We start from the raw sequence: 17,753 nt of genomic DNA, 5'->3' as shown, positions 1-17,753 counted from the left end.
ATGAGTCTACATTTAGCTCAGGAAATTTCTCAATTAAAAATGTCATGGGGGAGAGAAAAACAATATAAGCAGACCATTTTAAACTAAGAGATAAAACAGCCAAATGAAATGTGCAAACTTTGACTACATCTTGAGAGACAACTGGGGAAGTTCGAGAATGCACTATTTTCCGGCTAGTTCAATGAGACTATGCTATGTAAACAAATGTTCTTATTTTTGGAAGATGCATGTGTACTTATTCTGGTGAAGTGACATGATGTTAACAATTTACTTTCTAAAGATTTAGCAAGAAAACAAGGGTGTGTAAAGAAAGATAAGACAAATGAGCAAATGTGGCAAAATTTTAACAATTATTAAATCTAGGTTGATCTACATTACAGTTGCTACTATTACACTAGTCTTTGAACATTTTTACATTTGATAGTTTCCAAATAAAAAGCTCCCAGAGCTCACTCATTCATATGGTCTTTTCTTTGTCCCCCATCTCCACCAGTAGAAATCCATCCATCCTATAAAGGATATGCCCACACCCAACTTTACCCACAATACTTTCCTAGATTCTTTAACTCCTGTGCCTACACATGACTTCTGACTAGATTATGAGCCTCTAGAAAGCAGGTACTACTATGTTTTATTCATTTTCTCATTTTTTTGTCCTCTCACAGATCTAGCAATTTGATTGAAATCACATCATCTATCACAATCCAAGCTTTATGTGGGCCAGACGTCTCAAGTGCTGACTAGTCTACTAGCTATATCACAATCCCTGGGGCATCTTTTTCTAAAAAACAGTTTTCCAGGTACCACCTCAGACCTACTGAATCTGAATCTCTGGAGATGGGCCTAGGAATCTATGTTTTGTTCTGCTCTTGGGGAGTGGAGAGAGGCTGATACTAATTACTGAATATATTTAGAGGTGCTGTCTTCTGCTCTGACGTATGTCTGTGGAAATCTGGAGTCACAGATGAGACAAAGGTGGGACTGCAAGCTTTCTGCAAGCGGAGGCTGTGTCTGGCATGTTTTTGCAACACCAGTTGCTGGTTTGTGATGGGCAATTATTACTTGAAGAAGGATTGCTAAGTTTGGCTTTCTTACCCTCTCTTGCCCTCACTCAGCTCTTCTCTGCCTTCTCTTAAAAAAAATTTTAATGTTTAATTTTGAGAGAGATGCACACAGAGTGCCAGCAGGAGAGGGACAGAGAGAGAGGGAGACACAGAATCTGAAGCAGGCTCCAGGCTCGGAGCTGTCAGCACAGAGCCTGATGGGGAGCTTGAACTCACAAACCGTGAGATCATGACCTGAGCCAAAGTCAGACACTTAATCGACAGAGCCACCCAGGCGCCCTGTTTGCCTTCTCTTAGAGATGAATAGTCAGGGGCACCTGGGTGGCTCAGTCGGTTAAGCATCTGACTTCGGCTCAGGTCATGATCTCACAGTTTGTGAGTTGACCCCTGCATTGGGTGATCACGAGCCCGACTTCTCTCTGTCTCTCTTTCTCTCTCTCTCCCCGTCTCTGTCTCTGTCTTTGTCTCTCTCTCTCTCTCTCTGCCCCTCCTGGGATATTCTGTCTCTCTGCCCCTCTTTCACCTGTGCCTTTCTCTCTTCATGGTGGGGGAAAAAAAAAAAAAGAATAGTCAGCATCACCTCTCAGACTAATGAATGTTGCTGAGCTAAGCTCTTACTCCTTTCCAGGCTCCCTGGAAGCCTGTTCCTGGAACAGTGCATGGCAGTCTGCTCACTCACTGAACAGATAGAGAGCAGGCCGATGCAGGTGCTGCAGGTGGACCATTTAGTAACTGGAATAGAGCTGACAAAGAGTGAAGGATTATGACCTGCACACGACAGTGATAGCTGACCAGCAGTTGGGACGTTCCCAGGCTGACTCTTGCCCTGGTGTCTAGAAGCATACTGAGATGCCATCGTCCCTAAACGGAAAAGTAGGGAGTTTTCTTAGAATTCAGGACACATTCCAGTTGCCTCTGGGGCGTGTTTGCCTGTCCTCACCCTCCTCTCTCCTGCCTCAGCAAATCACAGCATTTTCTGGTGAGTCTGGTGAATACTCTCTTCTCCTTTCTTCCACTGTGTCAGGCGGGTGATGAATTTGTGGAGAAGACCCTGAACAGCATATCAACCAGCACGGATGCAGCATCTGTGGTCCACAGCACAGACCTGGTGGTGGAGGCCATCGTGGAAAACCTGAAGGTGAAGAACGAGCTCTTCAAGAGGCTGGACAAGTTTGCCTCTGAGTATGTGACCCTTGGGCATTCTTGTTGGTTTAAGGGCTCCCTTCCCTGGCTTGGGCTTTTCTCCCAGGAGGGAGTCTTTTGACACTAAGCCCACTTCTCTTTTTAATATCACATAGCTGTTTCCAGAAGACCTGACACTGTTTCCCCTGTTCTCCATCCTCCCTGTCTGCTTCCCAAGGCTTGAGCTGCCTCCGTCTGATCCTTGTCCCAAAATGAGGGTGGAATTTCCCACAGGAAAGTGGAGGGTCCATTCAGAGACAGTCCTCTGCCTGGGCCCTCCCAGGCCAGAGGACAAAGAGCTTGGGCATGTCCTCAGATGTCTGCTGAGGAAACTTACAGTAGTTTCATGACAAAATTACTTTTTTTGAGGACAACCTTCAGAATGGTCTAGTGGTTTTTTTTTGTTTTTGTTTTTTTTTAATGTTTATGTTTGAGGGATACAACATGAACAGGGGAGGAGCAGAGAGATAGGGAGACACAGAATCAGAAGCAGGCTCCAGGCTCTGAGCTGGCAGCACAGAGCCCGACGTGGGGGTCAAACCCACAAACTGCGAGATCATGACCTGAGCCGAAGTCGGACGCTTAACCGACTGAGCCACCGAGGTGCCCCAGAATGGTGTAGTTGAAGGGAATGCCTCTCTGTCTACACAAAGTTCCCTGGGCTCTCCTGTTTTGAGCTTTATCTGGATTAAGTCAAAACACTTGGGAGCATTACGGGAGCATTGAGTTCTTCCCAGACTTCCTGGCAAAGGGTGGGAGAGGGGAGTCAGCCCCACGTAGGTGAGGCATACGGGCGCCTGGGGCTCAGAACTGGCGGTCTGAACGAGTGTCAGCAAGCTTTTGCGCGTGTGCAGCTCTCGTTCTCAGAATTTGGGACCTTCAGTTGTATTTGACTTTTGGCTTTTGGCAGTTGTGACACCTGGCTGATTTATTCACACTCTCCTTGGGGCTTGCTTAGCCACACTTCACCTTTCCTGGTTAGAACTGAAAGTCAGAATAAGATTATATGACAAAAGCAATTCTTAGGCTGCCAGCGAGCAGCAGTTACAGAGAAACGCTGGCATCCCAGCCTGCTGGAACGTGAGCCCTCTTAGCTGTATGGCCTGGTATCCGGAGAAGCCCTGCTTTTGACAAAGAGGAGACACCTGTCTTTCTGTCACCTTTGTATCACTCTGCTGATCAGTGTGCTCTTTCTCTTCACATTGACATTTAGGGTCTGCAAAAACAGAAAATTCTTTGGTCCAGGTATTGGCTCCCAAGTGAGCAGGGAGCCCTCTAAGATAATAAACCACCTCCCACCCCAGGAAAGGTGTAGTCTAGAAGTTTGGCCTTTATTGAAATGATGGTCATTCTTTCGTGACAGTGACGGGTCTGACTGCCCTCTCATGTCAGTGTGAGTAATGGAAGGACTGTTAGGGGAAAGGTAGGTGGCCTGGGGCCATGTCTCCCCCCCCCCCCCCCCGCTTTCCTCTCTGACCTTGGACGGTCATGAAGTCTTTCTGGCCCTCAGTTTTTATCATCTGTAATTGGAATGGGGGGTTAGGGGTAAATAGTTTCCAAGACCTTCCCAGCTCTAACCCTCTTAAAACTAGTTTCCCTAGTAATCTGCAAAATAGGGGTCATGGTACCTATTGCACAGGGTTGTTGAGGATATTAATCAATTGGACTCACATTTCCTGAGTGCCCGCTGTGTGTCAGGCACTGTACTAGGCTCTCTCACTTAGGTTGATGTACAACAGATGTGGCATGCGACAGGGCACACCAGAGTAGGCACGCCATGGATGTGACTCTGCTTCTGGACACCAGCTGTCCTTCTCTACACCCTTGTTTTCATTTTAGACCACCTTTATTGAATACCTCCTAAGTTTTGTTTTTGTTTTTTTAGGCAGCTTGATTGAGATATACTTTCCTGTTAAGTTTTAGTTAATCCTGTAGCAGGAGTTTAGAATATGTTCTAGCATCAGAGTTCCAGGTGGAAGCCCTGATGCAGCCTGGAAAAGAACATCACTTTCCTAACTGCAATACAAAAAGTACCGATGAAAAGTTTGGCCAGAGCCCACGGTCGGTCCCAGCTGAGTCCTGTCTTTCCACTTCCAACAAAGTATGAACTCTCCAGTCCACCTCAGCGCCCCCCACCCCCTCTTGCTTTCTCCATACTAAGGCTTGGAGGCGTTGCTAATGATCATCATGTTTGCTACTGATTTTCTGTTAAGTACATTTAAGAGAAAAGTAGTTTTTTTGGGTACCTGAGTGTTAGGGAAAAACCAAAGAGTGTCCAAGAGTCAAGTGTGTCAGGGAAAATGGTGAGGGTGTACTTTTTTGTGGAAGATAAGACAACCCTGTATGTTTAATCTGTCCACACACAGTATTTGTGTGGAAGGAGGGCAGTATGAGAGCTGATAGGAGCAGAGCTGGCCCAGCCCTACTGGGAGAGGTGTGTGAGGAAGAGGTGTCTTCCCCTTCTGGTCAAATACATGCTGGGAGAGCCTTGGATGGGAGACACTCGGGACTGGGCTCGTTTAATGAAATGTGCCCTCCAGTATGCCTTCATTTCTCCCTTTTGCAGACAAGTTGCCCTTCAAGTCGTGCTGTAAACAGGTTCTGCATTATGAGGATAACAGCCCCTGCTAGCACAGCCTTGGATTGCGGTGGCCCTGCTGCTGTGGTTCCTGGTGTGCAGCCTAACAATGCTGCAGTGCAGCCACACTCATGTTTCTTCTCCTGTCCCCTCCTCTCCCATTCACCTCTGATTTCAAACAGATTTAGTTTTGCCTTTTGGGTAGGCTACACTGCCCACTCCACCCCCCACTCCCACCCCAGTCTGGTCAGTAAGGGACCACTCTCCTTCATGCACTGACCAGGCCATTATGGTTCTAAATAGTATTAGGCGGTTCTATGTATGTTTACCCACAAGGTGGTGCTGTAGGAAAGCCTAGAAGTCTTTGAAGATTTGCCTGTAATACCTTTGGCACCCCACTTTACTGTGGTCTTTAAAAACTGAATTTGGTTTAAATAAATATGGATTCTTAAAAACTAATATTATACAACACACAAAAAAGATGGTACTGCTGTTTGAAGAGATTTTATAAGCACAATACTTAGAACTATGTTTACAATGTACATGTCTCCTTCCTTCCCCAGACCTATCCGTGTAACTTTAAAACATTTTTTGGACCATGTTGGTTTTCTTCTGTTTGCATTTTAATTCCCTTTAAGTGGAAAATTAAAACTTTTAACTTGAGGGGAAAAGATCTTAGTTAATGTTTCTCATCTGTTTCATCTGATGTTTCTCATTGAGGATTCAGGTGTTTCTTTACAATTTTTTTGTTTATTTTGAGAGTCTGATGCACCCTTTCTTTCATTAGTGTGTGCTCATTGAGGTTTCATTTTGTGACTGAGGTTAAGTAGTAGCCTCCTTTTTTCCTACGTATCATGAAAATTAACTAGTGAAAGTAGAGAAATGTTTCTCCCTAAAATTAATGAAAGATTGGTAAAGACTAGATATACCTTTGGAACAGGTAGCTCTTAAATTACCTAATTTAAAATTTCAGAATTTGAATGAAACTGGTCACTTGATTTCAGTTTCCTGGATAAAGATCTCTTCTCCCTTACTTCCTCCAGGGATCAGGACGATAGATCGGGGCAGCAGGCAGTCGCCTTGTGCAGTTGCACCCAGAGCAGTCCTCTTTGTTTCCAGAGATGGGACTCATTCCGACACTCCGTCATCTTTCTCTCCACAGACACACAATCTTTGCCAGCAACACTTCCTCTCTGCACATCACAGACATAGCCAATGCCACCACAAGACAGGACCGATTCGCCGGGCTCCATTTCTTCAACCCAGTGCCCATGATGAAGCTTGTGGAGGTCAGTGGGCTCACGCGTGTCTGCTGGCTCTGCCAGCTCTCCCAGCCCTGTTCTCTGCCCCATACCCTGGCTGCTACCGGGGATTGCTCTGGGTGGATATGAACGGGAGGGCGGAAGATGGTCTTTGTGCTTGAGTTTCTGTGGCCGCAGTCTGTCCTTCCAGAGCCAGAAGAGGAAAGAGCACCTAATATCTAGGAAGGCTGTTGTGCTTTGTTCCTTTGCAGCCCGGTGTTCTGACCAGTGATGGCCAGAAGGGCTGCTAGCTTTGTGAAGTGTCATGTACTTACTTGCGCCGTATTTGATGGGTAGTGCAGAGAGAGGCATCTGGCTGGGAAGACAGCACTAAAGACGACTGGCTTGATGAGACCACAGAGGGCAGAGCCACATGTGTTTATACTGTCTCAGTGGGGTCAGTTTGCTCCAGGCTGTAAATGGAATTTTATTAGCCTGGTTTTACACAGGAGCTGCTGTACCACCTTGTCCATCATTCCTGAGGTGAATTCTGGCCCAGGTAACAGGGCCTTGGTGTTGTCCTCAGATGAGGCACACCTCCCATGTGTTTTGATCACAGCTATTAAAGCAGCTCCCCGGTAGCCTGAACCTCCTGACCACAGACCCTTGAGATGGAGGGGAGTGGGCCCTCAGTGATCCTGTTTGGGCTGCTTCTGCTTGTTTGCCTGGAGACTTGGGTACCTGGAGACAAGTCACAATAGACACTTTGCACCTGAAATGTGGCAGCGTGCCTTTTACAGGGGGCTAATTACAGGGTCTGAGGAGCAGCGCTATTAAGCATTTGTTCTGAGGCTGAAGAGTTATTGTCCGTGAGAAGTGTGGGGGATGTGGAGCCAGGCAGACCTGGGTGGGGGGAGGTTTCCGGGGCTCCCTGGGAGAGTCTCAGGGTCTGCTTTCTCCTCCCAGCGCTTTCCCTCCTTCATCCTGCATGCCCCCGCCCCCACCCCCCGTAAGCTTTTGCCTCTAGTTGAGTGATGACTATAGATTTCCTTGTGGTTAGACAGCTCTTGACCCATCTGCGATAGGAATTTATCCGTTCCGCTAACGTTGCTTCTCAGCTTCTTCCAGTGTACTCCCACTTTGGCTGTTTTTGAAGAAGTTAAGGATTGGAGGGGAGGGGGGAATGAAAGAAACTTCATTTATCCTTATGCAGAAAAGAGCAAAGAGACAGAATGGATTTTCAACATTTCAGTGCTTAGGATCTAATTACTGTCTTTAGTTACTGTATCAGTACATGTGTTTTAGAGATAAAGACACATTTTATAGATTTACTTCAAACAGTAATAATGCTGTTTTCAACTGCATTTATCTAATAATGTCCATCTATGTATTTGGAAATGTAGCACGTTGGTTGTTAACAGCCAATGCTTAGCAAATGTTACCATTTTCTAGAAAATGTTTTCTAAAAGTGCTCTTTATTCATTTTTTTATTCTTGGGTGTTTGCATATGTGTTGCTGATGGTGAGCATGAAAATGAATCATATCCTGAGTTGAGAAGCTCTTCGTTACTTGGGACTGGACTCATATATGTGTGTATATATTTTTTCCAGTCTATATTGGAACTATAAGCAGAATATCTATAACATTGCTGTTTGTTGAATGGGTGGTTAAATATGCATTCTCCTTTTAAACCGACAAATTATGTTTGAAACTCTGTAATTAGCAACCTTTGTCCTAGTTCAATCTATGGGGTTCTGTTGGAGACCTTTTCACACTTCCTTTTGAAAAACTCTTGGTGCTGTTTGATTTATGGTGTTTGCAGAGCAGACCTCTGGCCCATCTCATCCCATCCCTCCTCCCCATCTTCGTGGTGCTTTTTTCTGTGCTACTCCTTTACTTCCCTTAGTGTCCTAACATACCACCACACCCCAAGCTGTGATCACATTAAACGTGGACGATGATGATTCTCTTCATTTGTAGAGCACCTTTAATCCTGCACAGATACTAGCTTATTAAGCCACACAGCCCTCTTACAAGATGGATGATGTGTCAAGTATCATTACCCCGTTGCATAGTAGAGAGGTGAGGCGCGGGGCTGACAGAGTTGTCTGACCTCATATAAAGGGTCTAATGTAGAAGCCAAGCCTGTTTGCTTTGACTCTTGTTGAAGTTCCTTAACTGGCATTTAAATAAATTAACCTGGGTCTCTCTCTTTTTGCCAAAATCTAGTTCCTGACGGGTGAATTCTCTAAATGTGTCCTGGGGGCTGACTGCCCGGCATGGTGCTTGGTGCCACCTCCTGGAGGGCCAGGCCACTGTGAGTGGGGTGGTGGTCATACCCCTGGCACGGCACCTCATGGGCCCAGGGCCTATCAGGAGGCAGGCCCAGCTTTGGGCCCCTGTTTGCTGGAAATGAAGACTTCCCTCTGTGGGATGAGCCTGTTCTGATGCGAAAGAAGCCGGTGGGCTTTGGGGTGCCTGTGGGAGAGGGTGGACTGCTGGGGGGCGGAATACTCATCTTAGAGTCAGAGAGACCTGTGACTGTGCTCTCCTGGGGCAGGGGCACACCCTCCTCATCCAGACTAAGAAAAAGTGGTACTTCAGGCAGAGTACTTTAAGGGCAGTTCTCATATTCTGGAGACTTCTGCCTACCTCCCTGAAGTAACTGACAGTAGCAATTCAAAGAGTAACAAAAGCCAGCATTTACTGAGCACTTTATACCTCCTAGGAGCTGCACTTAATGCTTTTCCTCCTAATCTAATTCCATTGTCGCCTGACCTCAACTCCTTGAGCTCATAGAGTGAATTCAGTGTCCTTTCAAGAAACTTGCCCAGGGTCACAGAGCCAGTATGGTGTGATGGGGATTCGAGCCCAGGTCTTTCACAGGGACAAAGTCTGTAAAACTCTCCTACACACATACACATTTATATTTTTGTTTAAAAAAAAAATTTTTTTTTAATGTTTTATTTTTATTTTTGACAGGGGGGTGGGCAGAGAGAGAGGGAGACAGAGGATCCAAAGCAGGCTCTGCACAGTCAGCAGGGAGCCCAGTGTGGGGTTCGAACTCACGAACTACGAGATCATGACCTGAGCTGAAGTTGGATGCTTAATTGGGCCACCTGGGCGCCCCTACACATATATATTTTAAGCCTTGATTTTGTACATTCTGTGTGGTACTTCACTGTCTTAAGGTGAACATTTTGCTAAACTCTTTGTTTCTGACTTGAGATCCTTCTATTCTGTAACTCAAATTACTTTGCCACCTTGTGTGTAGATATTTAACATCAATCTCTCTCTGAGTCATTCTACTGCAGTTGTTTGCTAACTTTCTGGTCATAATTCTCTGCTTTGCATTTCCAGGTCATAAAGACACCAATGACCAGCCAGAAGACAGTTGAATCTCTGATAGACTTCAGCAAAGCCCTGGGAAAGCATCCTGTTTCTTGTAAGGTAGGGTATAGGTACCTTGGGAAGGGGGATGGTTTTCCTCAGAACTGACTTATTGGGGTGGAATTCTTCTGTAGAAAGATGTGAAAGCTGGGCAACTCTTAACGACAGGTCTGTCTGTGGGCTGCAGAGAGCAAGCTGGGGCTCTTTTCTAGTTTGCCAGCAGCGGAGCCAGACTCCTAAGCCTTGCCCAAGGCCATGAGGTAGATAGTTTGAGGTCTGAGTGGAGCCAGAGCTTCAGCTGAATAGAAAACTTCTCTCTGGGGCTTGGCCTTTGTTGATGAGTTGTTGTGTTTCCATAAATGGTTTCTGTTACCCTATTGGCTTTAGCCCCTGCGGGCTCAGGGGAGCCCAGGAGCCTGTGTTTGAGGCACAGCCAGGTAGCCACATGCATCCTGCATCCTGAACTGAAAACCAGCGCTTCACGTGGTGAAAGAACACGAGAGGTGGTTAGGAATGTGATGAGAGAGGAAGAGCCCACTCCCCTAGGTAGTGTGAATGAAGCTGTTTCTCAGGGATGTAGGGATGCGGTGTTGTGGTTTTGTCTCGTGTCTTGTTTTTCATTAAAAAGCATGGCCGAGTGGGAAGCATGCCTCTGGGCTTTTTTCCCTTCTTGAGATATTCAGTTATTATATGTGAAATTACCCCAGCTGCTGTCACCTACTTTGTTTTGATTTCCTTCAGTCTCCATTTGCTGCCGTTCCTCTTCAGTCCTCCCAAAACTTAGGGCTACACTTCTGTGTGGCTTGACAGTTTTTCTAGATTGGCGGCTGTGTCATACCATTACAGATTTTTACAAGCATGCGTCTACTTTTCTGACCTGAAAGTTTTCTGTCATTGTGGTTCTTCTTACAGTATGCTTTTCCTTTCTAAAATATTCTCCAGTTTGAAGTCACAGAATTGTAGTAACCTATGAAAACTCCTATCGTTCATGAATCTCTGAATAAGCCATCTGTCGATGTGGACCCCGTTGCCTGAGAGAGCAGACTCATGTGTAGTCCCCCTAATTCAGGACTGTTATTACAGAATCTTGTTTGTAAACACTCATTCTTTGTTTTGTTTTAAATTGTGTGGATTTTTAAAAAAATCACAGCAATCATCAGATGTTACAGTTGCACTTTCTTACTGGTTTATGCTTTGTTAGTGGCAGAAAGTAGTAATGGTGTGAGAACATTGATGTGTAGCAAGTCAAAAGCTGGATAAGAAAGTGGAAGTTCAGGGACAGCCAGTGATTATCTTTAGCAGCATAATCATTAATTTGTGGAGAGTGATGATCCATTCTTCCATTGGAGTGGCCACAGCAGGTGCGGAGGTAGGAATAAAATTGCCCCTGTCATGTCATTTCAGAGCTCTTTCCCCAGGTGATACCTGCAGGCTTTCTGGTCAGTTATTCAGGCTCTCAGTGAAGCATCCAGACAATATAAGGCAACCACAAAGAACAAGGGTCAGCAGACTTCTCTGTAGAGGGCCAGATGGTCAATATACAGTCTCTGTTGTAACTACCTGGCTCTGTTGTTGGAAGGGGGGCGTAAGCAGAGAGTACAAGTGGGCGTGAGGGCCAGTGCTGCAGTGAGACTGTACAGAAGCAGGCTGTGGGCTGGGTGTGGCCTGCGGGACTGCAGTAGACCAACACCCAGAGTTGCAGAATGACATTGATGCACCTGGAAGTGTGTCTTTCTTTGTAGTGAAACTTTGTGAGGAGAGTGTGGTGTAAAAAGGTTCAGGCCGTGGACTCTGGAGCCAGCACGACTGGGTTCAGATCCTGGCTCTGGCACTTGTTAGCTGTATACCCTCCGGCAAGTTCCTTAACCTAGCTCTGCCTCAGTGTCCTCTCCCCCTGTAAAGGTAGTAACAGTGCTTGTCTCACAGGGTTATTTTCAGGAATAAATGGATTAATACTTTTAATGTACTGGCACATAGCAAGTAAGCAAAATACATTTATAAATGAGCATGAGAAGTCTAAGGTATACAATTACATAAAATTAAATTACTTTATTAAGGGACTATGTCTCTTTACATTCTAGTTGACATAACAATACCGTGAGAGTGTATGTGTCTGAATCATCACCAGCATTGAATATCAGTATTATGGGGAAAAAAAAACCCTTGCCGATAATCTTATTTGCAAAATGCTATTGTATTCTAATGAGTACTTCTTTGGTTACTACTAAGTGTGAATATTTTGTGAATTTTAGCACTTTTTGGTTATTGAGCTCTGTGCGCACATTATGTGGATATTAACTTTGTATAAAGCTCCATGTATAATTGGAGTAGATGTTTTCCCCAGAGTACTTCTGACTTCTAACCTTGTATATGTGTGCTTCATATACCATGGCTTCAGTTTTTGCGATAAACTTTTTGAAGTTGAAAAGCACTTTCGCCCTAGTTATAAAGTCAGCATCATTTCGTTAATATAACTGTGGATACACTAATAAAGCTGTTTGTTCATTTCTTTGTTTCAGTGGGGACTGGGATAGTAGAGAGTAAAAGGAGGTACAAATCCTGTGGCTTTATTGCCTGGCTTACACAGCATGCAGTCAGGTTAGCTGTAAGAGTAATGCAGGAGGCAGGCCATCTTTCATTCAGACCTTTATGGAGTACCTAGTGTGTGCTAGAAATGATACCCAAGGCCCAGGGCTAGAGTGAGGATTTCTGTCTGCAGGAACATCACAGCCTTTTGTTAAAATGACACCATTTACTGGGAGGGGAAGGAAAAAAAAAAAAAAGTTAGAGTGGGAGAGAGCCAAAGCATAAGAGACCCTTAAAAACTGAGAACAAACTGAGGGTTGATGGGGGGTGGGAGGGAGGGGAGGGTGGGGATTGGGTATTGAGGAGGGCACCTTTTGGGATGAGCACTGGGGGTTGTATGGAAACCAATTTGACAATAACTTCATATATTAAAAAAAAAAATTACACCATTTACTTAGTGGAAATCAGCTTTACATAAATACCACCGAAAAAATTACCACCCCAACCTGCCCCACAGTTCCCCAAAGAGATCAGTAGGTGGAATCAAATCCCACAGTAGGCCTCCAGGAGAGATGATTAATGTGAATGCAGAGCAAGTGGATGAAAGAGGTGTGCAGTGCAAGAGGGTCATCCCGGATACAGGGGCCATGAAAGGCCAGCGGGTGTCAGGGCATCTGCTTGTCTGTCCCAGCACCTGTCCCCAGCTCAGCTGCCATGTTCCATGCACTGGTGCACGAGAAAATCCTGAGTAGCCCAAGAATGGCTCCAGGGATCCCGGGAAGCAACGCTCCTGTGAGGGTTGTTCAAGATGGGAGCACACCTTCTCTAAATTCCTGCAAGGGATGTGGGAGAGGAGAGGAGTAAAGGGCTCGCTCCCATTTGAGTATAGAGCCATGTGTACAGAATGCTAGTGTTTTCTGATTTATCTTCACAACTTGTGGAAATTATTACTCCCATTTCACAAATGATGAAACTGATTTCAGAATGTCACAAAGTCAGGAACTACTAAAACTTGAACCCAGATCTGCCTGCCTTCAAAGCTGTGTTTTTTCCAGTGACGTATCTGCCTCTGTCTGCCTTTATTCCTGCAGTGGGGGCATCTAGGTTTGAAATTTTTTTCAAGTATTATAATTGTTGGATATATTATTATGTATGATAGCAATAGGGCTGTGCTGGTATTTTGAAACAAATTTTGAAAATGCAGAGCTTGATAAATGTGGGTGATACAATGCACAGGGAGAAGGGGCAGTCTGGTGACTTCACAAAAGATTAAGTTCAGTGAAAATTCCCTTGTCTTTTATTTTTCTCTCCTAAAACAGGACACTCCTGGGTTCATTGTGAACCGTCTCCTGGTGCCATACCTCATGGAAGCGATCAGGCTGCATGAACGAGGTAGCTGTCCTAACGCAGGCTGGGGGCACCTGCTCACTGGGAGTGCTCAAGCAGGCCCTGTAGGAAAGGCTGGGCCACACACAGTGTGGGAGGAGCCTCTATTTTTTAGCTTTGTGAACCAGCCTCACCCTGGACCCTAGGACCTTTGTCATAGTGTTCCCTGGGCCTCCTGGGTTCCCTATGAGACCTCTGAGCCTCTGAGATGTGGCCCTGGAACCGACCCCCACCCCTTACAGCCTCAGCCAGAGCAAGTGTGTGGCCAGCCTGGATTTATATCCTAAATCTCTGCTTTTGATGAAACGGTTTCCTGCTTATAATAATAATAATACTGTAAAAATCACTGGGCTAGGGGACCTTTAAAGTTCCTTAAAGTTCTAAAATTTGTGACATTGTGACAGGTGGTGGGAGGTAAGTGACAACGACTGTTTATAAGGACCTTCCCATCCTTAGTAAATGATGCCGCGATGCATTTTTTTTTTTAAACCTTAAGAATGGTCTAAAATGCTTTTCTCAATACTTGTTGATTGACAAAGAATGATTTCCCCTGTTGTAGAAATATAAAACTCAGGACATAGTCCAAGGTTATAAAATGGCATTCAGCCTCCTGCCTAGCTTCTCCACCACATTTCTGGAGAGGTAACAATCATGTCTGCTTCTGAGGCAAATAGGCCTTAATAGGACTGGATAAAAAGCAAGTGTAATTGTTTTCAGTTACTTCATTCACAAATGCTCACTCTTTGAGAATGTCATTTTTGAAACAAAATATTTACACCAGCTCTTCCAGAGAGATGAAAGCACATTTGCTTCCTCAAAATCTGCTTTAAATATTAAAACTTTTCTCTGTTTTATGGAAGCATTTGCCACACTTGCTCCAAGATCAAACCAACACTTCTGTGTTTATCTATCAACAAATATGCCTAATTACACCTCAAAGAATGCGTGAAGTGTTTTACCCTACTTTGAAAGGCAGGTTTTTTTTTTTTTTTAATGTAATGTTTTAGAATGTAGCATGTGGGTAATCTACCTCTTAATGGGTTTTTTTTTTTTTTTTTCCCCACCGAAACATACTGTCACTTTGATATATTTTCAGATATACCTTGTATCTGATTGTAAGTTGAGAGGCATTTTCTGGTCTTTGCTCACCTCACACTGGCAGTGGGCCCTGTGATCCTCCCTATCACATTCCACCTGTGAGGTGAAGCCGGAAAGGGGTCCGACCCCAGGGGAATATGTTCTTAGACTGCCCGTGGTGCTGCCCACAGCAGCCCAGCACTGCTCGCCCCTTTGCCCCATTCCCCACGGCTGCTTGGGGCCTGTGAGCCAGAGCAGCTGGGGTCACGTCTGGGGTCATGTCTGGGGTCCATGTGTCACACACCTCAGGCTCCTTACCATGTCCCCGTGCCCCACGCTGCTGCCCCCTCTTCTGGTGCACTGAGCAGGGTGCTTAGCTGCCACCCCCCACCGTGTCTCCGTGTGCCCACACAGTGCACTGAGCAGCTGGCTGGACTGCATCACTTCTACTTTGAAACCTGAAGCTGTCTTGGATTCTTCCTCTCTCGTCTGTCATGATGATACTCATTTGTCATGTTGTCCAGGAGGGTGAGGAGACGCTGCATGCCGGACCTGCCCCCACATAGCCGGGGGAATGTCAGGGTCCAGCAGCAGAGTCGTGCAGTGAAGACACTCGTGACTTTGTTTAGCCCGGCCTTTTCCAAACCTCTCTGGGGAGAGTTTCTCTGTACAACACCATCCTAGTCATTTGGGGCTCCCGTATCACAAATACCACAGACTGGGTGGCATATAAACAACAGACGTTTATTTCTCACAGTTGTGGAGGCTGGAAGTCCAAGGCCAGGGTTCCAGATGGTGAGGTTCTGGTGAGGGCCCTTCCCTGGGCTACATGCTGCTGACTTCTCATTGTATTTTCACGTGGTGGGGAGCAGGAAGAGGAAACCAGCTCTCCTGACTCTTTCACAGGCTCTCATGCCATCCTCGGGCTCCACCCTCATGACCTCACCTAATCCTGATCACCTCCCAGAGGCCCACCTCTGTTACTATCACGTCAGGGGCTGGGTTTCCACATGTGAATTCTGGGGGACACTCACATTTGGTCCATGATAAATACCACTGACCTGGGGTATGTGTGCTACGCCACAGCGGTAGGGGCCCGTCAGGAGGATGTGTTGGCATTAGAGCAGAGTCACCACTCGGGCCTCCGGGGCAACTGAGCAGCTCTTGGAATGCTGGGGGCCCTGCACCCATACTTCTCGCCAGCTCCCCGTGACCTCTAGGAGCACTTCACTGTCCCCTCACCACTGCTGATGTGCTCAGCCTCCTGGCTGCTTCTTTGGGCCTTCTTTCTCGGTCCTTTGGCTTCTGTCCTCTGTGTGGCTCCCATTTGCTCACACTGTAGCTGAGGCCTGGTTGGTGTAGTCGGTCACCTTGTCCCTGTGGGCCAGGGCTTTCTCTCTAGATCTTTGAGCAGTCTGGCACCCAGGAGCAGACAGTCATACCTGTCAAATGCCCACTCCTTCAGGTCCCAGGTGGCTCTGGCAGGGTGCTGGGGCCAGATGGTTAGCTCCTCTGGGAAGGCAGTGCTGGTGGCAGGCCCTGGGAAGCCCTAGCCTTCACCAGTCCTAGCCGGTCACCATGTGACATCCTGCTCACTGCTTTTCCTCTGCTCAAGACTTACTCAGTGTTTCTGTTGTAGACTACTAACTATGTATAGTTCCCTTGCCAGGAAACCTGCTCTCACCTCCTCCTCTGCCCCTGCTGTCCTCACCATGTACGTGACTCCCACGTTCCATCAGAAGGTCCCATCCTCACTGCTCCAAGCTGGACACAACCTGTGTTTCTTTAACTCTTCTTACCCTTTGGCTCTCCCTCGGGGTGGTTGCTGTTCTCCTTCCTGTAGCAGGGCACATGTCTTCCTTTGTTGCTACACTCTTTTTTGCTGCAGTACAGCAGTATCTGGGATGTTCCTCATCTTCATAGGCCCCAAAGTGCTTGTATAGGACAGGCACTTAGGTGGCTGTTGATGAAGAGAGGAATGGCGGCTGTGTGGGATTTCTGATCCTGGGTGCTGCTCCGCACCCCCTCCCCCCCCCCCCACCCCCACCCCGCCGCACTTTGTTGTGAATGCCAAGAATGGTCGGTAGGTGGTGCTGATGAGCCAGCAGAAGAAACATGTCGGGGCAGGTCCCTGGTCCCCGCCGCCCCGTGCAGAAGTCTGGGAGTTCACTAAGTTTTTCTTTGTTGTCTTGTCTAGAGTTAGGGGCTCTTAACTGGGGAGAGGTAGGGAGGCCCCTCCTGACACTGATGCAGAGTTTTGTGTGTATGTGCGTTTTATTTGGGGCAGGGGTCAGATTCTCAGCAAAGTGCTTGTTTCTACAAACAAGTTTAGGAATTATTGGCCTAAAACACAGTACTGTATTTAACTCCCACTTGGCACACCAATCTGTGTTTTATTTCTCCCTCTTTTCTTTTTGCCTCTTTTGCTCTGTATTACTCAGAATTTTAGAGTTGCCAACTTGGTAACACTGTTTAGATTTTTTCTTTGATATGCTGTATCTTCGTAGTATTTTTCGAAGTAAAAGTCTTCAAGTGAGTCTCTGAATCTGGAATTATAGAATTGTCTCTAGAGTTCATTATCTGTCCTTGAATATAGATATGATTAAATGGCTTTAGGTAAGTTGGAACCATTAGGCTATGAAATTTCTGTCCCCAGGAGCCTATATGCTAGTGAGGGTAGATAGGCCACAGTAAATGTACCAGTTGATAACGTGTTACATTGTGACCAGTAATCGCGGAGAAAGATAAAGTGAAGAGAATGGTGGGAGTCCTAGCCTGGAGTTCTTACAGTTGCTAGTTTATATGCAGGGAGGGGACAGGGCATTCGGATGAGGTGACACCTGAGCAGAGGAGGCCTGCTGGAAGTAAGGGGTTGAGCCAAGCACATGTCAGGTGTTAGAGGAGGGAGGGTACCAAGCCCAGGGAGAGAGTGTGCTGGGCCCTCGTTTAGCACTGTCTGTAACGCCATAGAAGCCTCGGGGTCTGATAAAATCCTCTGAGCAGAATCCACTTCTCAGCTGCTATGTCCCTGCTCATTTGTCCTTTGTACATGCTGTTCCTTCTGCCTGGCATGCCCTTCCTGCCTACTCATCCCTTGGGATTCTCTTCATCCTTCAGGACCTGGGCCTCAGTGGTGCGTTTTGGTGACACGTAGGCATTCCGAGTAAATCTCTCCACCTTTTCCCACACAGAGGTGTGGCTCTTCGTGAACCTTCAGCACTGGCCTGGTGGGACATTTGGTTTACACATCTGGGTCCTCCCACTGTATCTGGAGTGCTTGAGTGCCTGTCTTGTTTCCTCTCCGTCCCC

At 46.4% G+C, this 17,753-nt stretch overlaps 1 protein-coding gene across 1 annotated transcript in view; it reads left to right on the top strand.

Moving 5' to 3' along the window:
• HADH (hydroxyacyl-CoA dehydrogenase) overlaps positions 1-17,753 on the top strand; it is a 50,273-nt gene that overhangs the window by 29,240 nt on the left and 3,280 nt on the right. The window contains exons 3-6 of the mRNA XM_047856863.1: positions 2,089-2,246; positions 5,987-6,113; positions 9,426-9,515; positions 13,301-13,373. Of these exons, the coding sequence (XP_047712819.1) occupies positions 2,089-2,246; positions 5,987-6,113; positions 9,426-9,515; positions 13,301-13,373 (448 nt within the window). The remainder of the gene's footprint in view (positions 1-2,088; positions 2,247-5,986; positions 6,114-9,425; positions 9,516-13,300; positions 13,374-17,753) is intronic.

The sequence above is a fragment of the Prionailurus viverrinus genome, chromosome B1 (assembly GCF_022837055.1).
Source record: "Prionailurus viverrinus isolate Anna chromosome B1, UM_Priviv_1.0, whole genome shotgun sequence".
In the NCBI taxonomy this organism is placed as follows: domain Eukaryota; kingdom Metazoa; phylum Chordata; class Mammalia; order Carnivora; family Felidae; genus Prionailurus; species Prionailurus viverrinus.
This window is presented reverse-complemented; position numbering and strand designations above follow the sequence as displayed.